Here is a 10,485-nt window from a genome sequence, read left to right as displayed (position 1 = left end):
CAATAACAACAACATGGGACAAGTGATGAGCACCTCAGCTATACAGGTGTTCCCATTAATCTGATCTCACCTGTTTTCATATTGAAGTTTGGTCTTGATCTTTGGTAGAAGATGTGACATTTCAGCATGAATCCACTTATTGTGTTTATCTCTGTTAAAACTACCATCACTGCGATATGAATTGTACATTATACAAACAATCACTATGTATGTGTGATGTATTGTGCTCATTGTGGCCATGTAGGTAATAAGTTAAACCACAAAGAAACAATATAAAGATCTAAAGTGGTTGAGCAAATTAAATGGTAGGGTTAGGGTTAGGGTTAGATGAGAATATTTTTCTGGTTCATTTACAACTCAAACCACCATCTGTCTCAGCGGGCCTCTTTATTTAAGTTTATGTAACAATGAGTCTATTTTCTTCATTTTGGTGCAACAAACCTCAAAAAGTGCTTGTTGGTTTTAAAGGACCACCCACCTTCTGTTGCTAGTCCTCAGAAGAAAACTGATGAATAGTGTGAAATGTAAATATTGACAGTATTTCACTGCCACCTACTGAAGGAAACAAGAACTGAAGCGCTGTGCTGATGGAAACCCAACTGACAAAAAGACATGGAGTCAATAAAAGTTTGTTTCCTTTCTGTGGTTTAGCTTGTTTCATGTTTTTCTGACTTGAATCATCTTGATTATTGAGCTGAACTGTTGTGATTATCTCAAAACACTGGCTTGACGTGCATACTGTGTGTCTTTCAGAGCAGTAACCTGAAGAGTGCCATATGTGCTTTGATCATTTAGACGTCATCACAGGTACATGCGAACCCAGTGACGTCCTGCTTCAAGTCCTGCCAGCACTGCAAGGCAAGTCTGAAAATATACAATGTGAGGCTGATGTCTAACTTGCTAACCTCACCCTGCAATCTGTTACACATACAGTATTTAAGATGAAAATGTCCTAAAATGTTGACTATTTCTGTTTAGCTGTAAAGAAATGTTGAACTTGAGAGCAGTTAAGATTCATGTGTCTCAGCAGGCGTCTTATCCACCCACTTTGTTTTTTACTCTTCTGCTTCGTTGACCAGTTTTTGTCTCCATTGTCATTCCCCTCCACAACGAACAATAGCCCAGGCTATACTCGCTCAACGACTGTTTAAGTCAAAGATGTCTGCTCTCCACCAACTCCTTTCCTTTTATAAATGTTATTGTCTGGGAGTGATTTTCATACAGGACATACTGTTCACTATGTGCTATCTTTTGGTTTTAACCATCTCCCCTTTTTTACTTGAAGTCACTGGTCTAATCAGACATGGTCTGGTCTAATCAGGACATAATTATTACTTGTTGATGATAATATTAGTGTTGCACTGCAAACGCAAATCTATATCTATAACACAAGACCATCTTCAAAGGTTGATGCTCATTAGAGCCCAATCAACATATCTGTCAGCTGATATTATTAATTGATATTAGCCTAATGTGTGTGTGTGTATACATATACATACACAGTACACATTGGTATTGGCATATATGTTGCACGCTACACGCAGATTTATATACAGGTAGGATTTTATATATTTGATTCTTTTTCTTAATTATATTTAGATGTTTTTGTTCTATGTGTTTTTTTAACCATAGTTATTTATAATGATTAGATCCATAGTGAATTTTACTGTTTGAGTTCATGTATATAATTGTATACAACAAAGTTTATTGGTAAACTGTATAATATCATACTTTTAATACACATCATTGTCACAAATCTTTTACCATATTTAAGGGATCATTGCAAAACATATGTTTATGTATATTCTGTAAGTATAAGATTATCTGCCAATATTTCAATATCAGAATTGTATTACCTCGCAATATCAGCATCAGCTCCAAAAATCTAGTATCAGTCAGGCTGTAATGCCTATCAGGCCTTCTGTGATGAGCTCTATGTTTTTGATCTAATGGATGCAGTAATGTTTCTTGGTTTATTTTAACATCCAATTAGTTTTAACATGTACAAAATATACATATGGGGAGATATTCTTCTCTCTTTATGCAAAGATTTTACATTTTTGTTCAGCTCTTTTGCAGAGAAAAAAAAAAGTACCTGAAAAGAATTGTAGACAGACAACTTCCACTCCTACCTTGATCAAAAACTGAGGTGGCAAGTCCATGTTAGCTTTCAGGTGCAAAAAAATCAGATCTTAATTGAGTTTAGCTGTAAAGTTATCTCTTCATGTTGATATATTGATCCCAAATGTCATTTATTTGAATTGAACAGCATTCACTGTGTGGCACTTCAGCGCCATCTTTTGAAGGAAATAGCAAGTCATCAACATACTGAAGGCTGACTTTTGGATTTCAAGTCAAGGATAGGGAGAAGCACCTATTGCAAAAAAATATATGAATGCACCTCTGAACACTTCATATTTCTGCTGAATTCACTGTTGATAGTAGTAGAACATAACTGAGTGCATTTACGCAGTGCTGTACTTCACAAATGTCAGATACTGCACTTTATCAATTGATGAATATTTGATGCCACTACATGCTTCTACTCTAATTCAACTATTCCACTTTATACACAACTGCTAACATGTACTGACAACTGTATCACTTGTTACTTTATTAATTACATTAATATGAAACATATGGTGATCTATAATAATGTGCTGCATTGTTATAGGTTAAACTACCCAACAGTGTATTAAACAGTTAATATTAGCACCACACTGAGAAACTGCAACATCAAAATGCTACTTACACATTGATACATCAGTGATTGTCATTTCTGAGCAGCAGTTTCATCATTTTTCACTGTATAAGCAAACTGAGTAATAAGAGAAATGTTGACTCAGTTTCCTGCTTTGTACTAACCTATAATGTCCGTAGTTAGTTCTCATATGAAGACACCGTTATACTAAGCTTTAATGTGCATGTGTATGTAAAGTTGATCGGGCTGTCGCTGGCAGCACCTCAGCACAAATCCTCTAGAATACACAACTCTTAAATTAAAAAGAAGACACATTTTAGTTGACACTGTTCAGACACTTTTCGCTGTTCTTAGTGGATGAGCTGGCAGTAAAACATAAGTGCTTTTAAGTGAGGTTCTTTAACTCTGGCAGATTGGAAATATCTTTATAATGGACTAACACATTTTAACTGTTCATCTTTAATTTAAAAAAAAATTTAATAACTAGGGTTTTTTTATCAGTCAGGTACACTTGCTATTGTTTTTGTAGATTGTGAAGTATTGTATTTCATGTTTGGAGATTGCATTGTCATTATTATTAAATTCTGGCACCAAGTATGGCAGCAAATTTGTGTTAAGTGGGCAAAGATAGTAAAGAAAAAGATACAACTTCCTGTTTTAACCTCCAAAATACAGTGCATACAACCCTCTAAACATGCCCTTCAAATATAAAAGATGTGGCTGTATCTACTACTGAAGAAATTAATTTTGTGGGTTTCAATGACCCAAGCAGGAGTTCATATTGTACAGTGATGGACAGATTACAGCCAGGTGGAGTTTTAAGGCTGCTGATATATGACTGTTGATGAAAATAAAACAAAAATACTGGTATTGGCAGATTGGTATATTTCTACATTCCTGACTACAGATTAGTATAAATATTTTTGTACTCTTCTGACAATAGCTGCAGAAAAGAAAAAACTAACCCAAATTTAACAAACCATATGGGGAGAAGTATAATGAGTTTTATGTACCTAAATGGCAAAACTGTCCCTCTGTGAAATGTGTGTTTTGTTTATTTGCTTTAGGGTCATTTCTATGATGTAGGTAGATACCAAATAAAATCTTCCAAGAAAAGAATCTTACCATAGGCTTCATAATGTCTATATAATCAGACATTTCAGAAGTGAGCTCACTTATAATGACGTAATGTTTAAAGTCCCCCTCTTCTCAAAACATGTTTTTCTTCTTGTTTGAGCTTCACTGTGCACTGTTTGACACTGGAGGGCTTCTCTGTGCTTATTGAAAATCAGATTTTTAGGGATTTTTAGTGACATCACAACTACTTTGGAAGCCACTCGTGGTGCAGTATTCAACTTACACAAGTGTGATGTGGAAACTTGAAGCCTCCATTGCACAAACACTCAGAATGGACGTAAACAGTTAGGAGACATCTTGTGTCCAACAAGAAAACTTCTGAAATTAACAGAATGTACATAGACTCTGGACTTTTTGAATGAGAGAAAAGGAGCAGATGTAATTTTAAGAGTTTTAAAGAGCTAATTACACATTTTTAATGGAAAAACCATATCAGCCATACCTTATTGTTCCAAGCAGAAATATGTCTTAATACATGTGTGGAGGGAACACTCACTATTTAAATTATTTTCAAATATTCAAATAATTTGTTCGTAAAAGCTATATTCAAAAGTAAAAATGAATAATATCATTTTTGGCATCGTTGAAAAGCTGAGAATGTATCATTATCCAAAAACCACATGATCACGACCTCTCTGCACCTCTACTTTGAATCCTCGAAGCTGACTTCCGGCGTCGCGTGTCTGGCTTGACGCAGCCAGTGTGCTCGCTCAATGCAGACGGTGTGACGTCAGCCAGAGTCGGTCAGCTGGCTCCTCTGAACAGCAGGGAGAGCCTCTCCCATAGGGAGACATCACCATCAACGCCCGAGCCTGGCCAGCAGCATCGGCGGACCGCTGCAAAGGAGGGACAAAACATGGAAGAAACGGTGTTATAGAGGCGGATCGGGCGTCGGCGGGGACCGGGAGCGTTTGATTATTTATTTAACTATTTATTAATTTATTTATTTCCCCCTGCCAGTAATGGCTGGGGTCCATGGCTGCGGCTGCTGAGAGGCAGGTGCAATATTATCGACGGGGGCATTTGGTTCCTCGGCATGGACTCAGCGAGGGCCGATCCACAGGCTGGCCCACTGCACGCCCGCTGAGATCAGATGCTCTCTGCCGGAGGAGAGCGATAGCAGGGCCGCGTCTGGAGGCGATACGACGGGCTGGCCGTGGAGGAGGAGGGGGCCCTCTTTACATCAAAATATAAATATATTTTCACTACCGAGCTCAAGGTTATACACCGTCACACAGCAACAGCCAGTTGAAGTAAATATGCGCTGCTGCAAAATGGCATAGTGTTTTTTTATTATTATTATTATTTCTATTTGAGGAAAGACTGTGATTGCATGCCCCCCTTCTCCTGTGCTGACCGGATCCAAAACCTGTAACGGTCTCGCCTTATAGGCCTTAAAAAACTGTTTGAGCGCAGCCTCCTCATCTGGAAAACAGAAGCCGGCTCCAGCTGCCAAGATGATGGAGCTGCAGATAGACGAGGTGGTGTATCAGGACGACTACGGCTCCGGCTCCGTGATGTCGGAGCGGGTGTCGGGCCTGGCCAACAGCATCTACCGGGAGTTCGAGCGGCTGATCCGCAGCTATGATGAGGAGGTGGTGAAGGAGCTGATGCCGCTGGTGGTGAACGTCCTGGAGAACCTGGACGCGGTGCTGACCGAGAACCAGGAGCACGAAGTGGAGCTGGAGTTGCTGAAGGAGGACAACGAGCAGCTCATCACGCAGTATGAAAGGGAGAAAGCGCTGCGCAAGCAGGCAGAGGAGGTGAGCAACCCCCGGCACTGGCTGGGCCTCCAGCCGCATCATCACATCCAACTTCCTGCTGCTTCTCCGTAGTCACGGTGCCCTGTCTGAGCAGGGAGGCTTCATCAGACATGTGACTCATGTTTAGGCCTGTGACATGACAGTGTTGAGTATATTTTTAGTCAAATTTATTGGCGCCTAGAGCTATTAAAAAACATCTGTTATAGTCAAATTTAGAAGCACGTGATACATTATTTTAGCACAACTGCCTATAATGCTCAGTTTGTTGAAGATGTGCTTAAACTTGCTTTATAAAAGTGCTTCACCTCACTCAAGTGAAAGTAATAGCATCCCAATCAAAACTACACTAATTTAAAAAATATATATCAGAAGAGTAGACATTTACTAAATAATTTCTGAGTTTGTTTCACAATGTAGTCAAGCAAAAGTAATGTCCTGCAAAATGAAATGCTTTATAGGATACTTCACAATTCTGGGAACAGTGAACTACTTAATCTAAATCTATTTGGCTGATTTACTGCTATATTTAAGAGATGTTGAAGTCAGTGTACAGTCACAGATACACTATTGGCATATTAGTGGAGGAATGTTTCTTCAGGATATGGTTGTAGTAGAGTTAATATGCGTGCAGACTACCTTACATATAAGTAAACACTACTTAAAGGTTGAACAAACAGTGTTCAGTCTATGTGTGGATGGCAGTATGAAGCTTTTGTATTCCAGCTGTGATACCATTACTGCCACTATGTCTGTTAATACATCTGTACTGCTACTGGACCTTCCTCAGTTTGAACATCTGCAGGACTGTCAGAACATCTTCTACCACTACTATTACTATTATTACAACTACCTCCAGTAACACACCCACAAACCAGGCATTTGTTTGATTTTTAACCCTCTTTTCTAATTTAGACTTGAGCTGAGTCTCATATGCAAATGTAAAAAGCACACAGTATGCAAACAGAAAGTAAAGACTTGATAGCAGCTCATACAGTATTTGGTGATAAAGTGACAGGCAGCAAAGCTCTGAAACAGCCGAAGGATGTTAGCACGACTCAGAGTGGGCGTTAACGACAGAAAACTGCAAGAACAGGGACACAAACAATAAACGCGGACATCAATATAGAGCTATTACATTACCGGCTAAACTCCACCTCCAGCAAATCTTTTTCCCCCCCCCACTGTCTTTCAGTGACTGGTGTCACAGCAGCCGTAGGATCCAACAGGCATCATAAAGCAACTTTAATCCTCCTCCCATCCAAAGAGGCCTCAGCATATCACTGGCAGCCCTGCTAGTGTCAGCTTAGCTCAGCTTTTAGTCTGTTTCATCATCTGTTCTCCCTTCGGTGTTTTCTCCCTATGTCAATTTATCTAGTTTGTTTTTCACTTTAAGCTGTTAATTTAGAAAGGGCTTGTTGGCTAATATTAATATTTCAGTGTAAGCATATTTAAGCTTATTTGAATTTCATGACGAGATAAAGTCATTTACTGTAAAAACGTGTTCGTATGTATTGTGTATTAGCTGAAATTAACTCCTGCAGGTAACAGTTGGTGCTCAGCCAGCTGTAGCTTTTGTTTTTAATGACAGGTCCTGATGGGGATTTTAATATTTATTTCACCAGCAGTACCAATACTGAAACTGAAAGTAGTCATATGGATAATCTGCTGGTGAAGAAAACATAGAAACTATAATGACATCATATCAATAAGAAAACGATTATTGGTCAGTGTAGCTGCATTAACCAAACCATACTTTAAAAGGAGACTGCCTTTCCACAAAATCTTGAATAACTTTGTAATTAGCAATTCATTTACATACATACATTTTAATACTCAATCATCTTTTTTGCTCAAATGTATTATATTATGTCTTGATTTGTTTTGACATGAATGTGTCTTTTCAATACAACGTTATGCTTGCAGCTGTTGACTGAAGCGGATTTACATCTCTGCTCAAATTAGGTGTCAAATTTGAATATAACTTATAAATAGAGAAACAGTTTGGTCTAACTGTTATGAGGGCACAATGGGGGATGGGACGACGTGTGAGGGGTGGGGTATTATAGGAAATCAATAGTACACAGAGCACACTGAGGGAGCCTGGAACTGTAACCTGATTTGTGCTTATGAGGAGCAGAGGCAGAGCAACAAAAGCAGAAAAAAAGGGAAATGGACGGAGGTTTAGAGAGCTGCAGGATGAGCAAGTAAACGCACAGGCCTATTTGGACAGATAGGGAGAGAGAGAGAGAGCAAGAGAGAGAGAGAGAGAGAGAGAGAGAAATGAAGGCTGATGAGACAAAAAAGGGCAGAGTGAGAGAGAATCTCAGAGCCTGAGGAAAACAATAGTGCACACTGAGAGCAAGACACTGGTAGCAACGAGTAAAAAGCAGCTCAGATTACAAGGTTATTAGGCTCTAGCTAATTGTAAACAAAGCCAACAACTCCCTGTCTCCTTGTGAAGCCTTCACCAAGACACTCATATCACAGTTATTCACGTGGCGTTAACACATTTCGTTGCGTCTTTGTTGCTACGCAGTTTTCAGTGTTATTAACTTCTCAGAGTGTGAATACAGAAATAGATTACTCATCATCACTCAGCTCTATCTGATCATTTTCTCATCACCTTCTCTCTTGATGTGATTTAGTCAGATGTACACCAACACCTGATTAAACTTGTCAGCACTGATCAATAATTTGGACAAAAAAAAAAAGAAAAAAAGAGACAACTAATGAAATAGGCTTCTTGATTCAACACAACCACATTTCTCCAAAACCGCCATCTAAGCATATTTGAGTCGACAAATACGGCATGTCACTTTTTTCATGGTGTTCGTTCACTCTCTCTTCAAGGGGACATTGTTAAAAGTGTGACCACACTGAAATCAAAAGCACTTACCGCAGCCATGGTTTGTCAGAGAAGCACATTACCTCCACTCATCACAAGGCCTCTTCATGAATAATTCATACGGGATAGAAAAACACAATATTCCAGGCCATAAATACATAAACTATTAATTAACCTGTGTAATTATTGTATACATGAATCAAATGTTATTTTCATAATCCCAAGTCACAAAAGTCCTACCTATGCTTTACTCTCATAATGCTATATTGTAATAGAAAATATTCTGGATGGAGGTTAGAGAGGTTAAGTGTTTGATTCAGGTAAAAGCAGTTGAAAGCAAAGTGGATTTGAAGGGCATCACTGTAGGATATGTTGTCAAATATGAATATTGAATATTGTGAGAGATGGCAAAGATTGTGTGTATAGTTGTAGATTTTCAGGTATTTCATTGGTCTTAAAGGGTGCAAAAACAACACAGGCTTTTCAAACAGCTTGGTAATTAATAGTAAGACACAAATTAACCTTTAACTGAGTTCCATTTCTGTGACTAATTAAGGTGTTTTGCTACATAAACCCATCTTGTTAAATTGGCTAACACGTAGGTAGAGTCACATTCCTGTTATATTGCAGCTACCTCTCACCTTCAGAGGTGGAGGCAGTCAGTAGCTGAAGGGACTGACGTGTTTGTTCGTTTCCCTGCTAAAATCCACTCTGCAAACGACAAAGGATTGTTGTTTTCCTGTGTCTTGAAGTGTCAAAGTGTCAACACTAGTTGTATTTTCACTGGGTGATCACACTGCAGCCGTTGCCTTTTTGTGTGTGCTGCATATCTGCTGCATATTCCTGGTTCCATGGTCTCCCTGCAGTCAGAGGATTACAGTATTAAGACTTCATGGACTTGCTGCACTGAAAAAAGGACGTCATTGTGAACAGCTTTATAAAAAAAACACAGGCAGTGTGAAAAGGAAGTAGGCAACTCTGTGTTTACCTCCTCTGGCTGCTCAGTTGCAGAGTTTATGTGCACACTGTGGGACAAATGGAGAGATTTCTTATTGAGCTGCTGACCAACTCCAACCTTCAGTCTTTAATGATTACCTTATTCTCACCCAAACACTGCTTTTGTTAATCTTTTTAAATTTGTAACCTAAGCCTTGTCCTGAAAGGTCACTGTTCAACATAGCTGCTGCAAACTATTTCATAAGTATAGCGATCTTATCATGTTTCCATATTAATTCCACAAATAAAAATCTGTATACAATAGTTAAAATATTGTATAATAGTCACTTGAAGTACAGTTTGTGCATTGATTTCATACTCTAAATGTTTGCACGTGTCTTCTATCAGAAATTCATTGAATTCGAGGATGCGTTGGAAGCTGAGAAGAAGGACCTGCAGATACAGGTGGAGTTTCTGGAGCTGCAGGGGAAACAGCTGGAGCTCAAGACAAAGAACTATTCTGATCAGAGTGAGTGGACACACAGCTTTACTACAAACATTTACGTTCCTATAATGTGGGCCCTATCGATGAATATCCCGGACAGAGCTGAAATTAGAGCCACTGTCGTAGAGTGAAAGTTAATTCCAACACCATGTTTAGATTTTAAGTCAGGACTAGGGGAAAATAAACAAGGCACATTAAAAAACAAAAGGTAATTTTAGATAAGCAGTATAGGGGTTGAATCCACTTCCAGTTTGACCAATTTGGCATTTAGACTAAATTTGAGCATTTTAGTTCTAGTTCTATTACCAGGAAACAGATTTTTTTTAAAGAAAAAGTATCACTGAAACTAAAGAATACATTTCCAGTGTAAGTCTATGGGGAAGATGGAAAGGGAAGTAGATACACTGCTGTTGGAGGACATTATATTTTTAGATTGTTGATGCTTTTGAATTAGCTGTTAATTTCTTCCCTATCTACCTTTAATGTGTGTGTAGACCCACATAGTTCAGCATTTTAACAACAAACAAAAAAGCTGTTCTAGTTCTACGCTGTTACATTTGATTGCCCAAGCCTTCATGTTTAATTGATGATAAAATAT

At 38.6% G+C, this 10,485-nt stretch overlaps 1 protein-coding gene across 1 annotated transcript in view; it reads left to right on the top strand.

Moving 5' to 3' along the window:
- Positions 1-4,747: 4,747 nt before the first annotated feature.
- Positions 4,748-10,485, top strand: part of mapk8ip3 (mitogen-activated protein kinase 8 interacting protein 3) — a 28,842-nt gene continuing 23,104 nt past the window's right edge. Inside the window, exons 1-2 of the mRNA XM_053338051.1 lie at positions 4,748-5,601; positions 9,791-9,911. Coding sequence (XP_053194026.1) covers positions 5,296-5,601; positions 9,791-9,911 — 427 coding nt within the window. The 5' untranslated portion in view covers positions 4,748-5,295. The remainder of the gene's footprint in view (positions 5,602-9,790; positions 9,912-10,485) is intronic.

Source organism: Scomber japonicus, chromosome 18, assembly GCF_027409825.1.
Source record: "Scomber japonicus isolate fScoJap1 chromosome 18, fScoJap1.pri, whole genome shotgun sequence".
Lineage (NCBI taxonomy): Eukaryota > Metazoa > Chordata > Actinopteri > Scombriformes > Scombridae > Scomber > Scomber japonicus.
The sequence above is the reverse complement of the archived record's forward strand: the minus strand, read 5'-3'. Positions and strand labels throughout refer to the sequence as shown.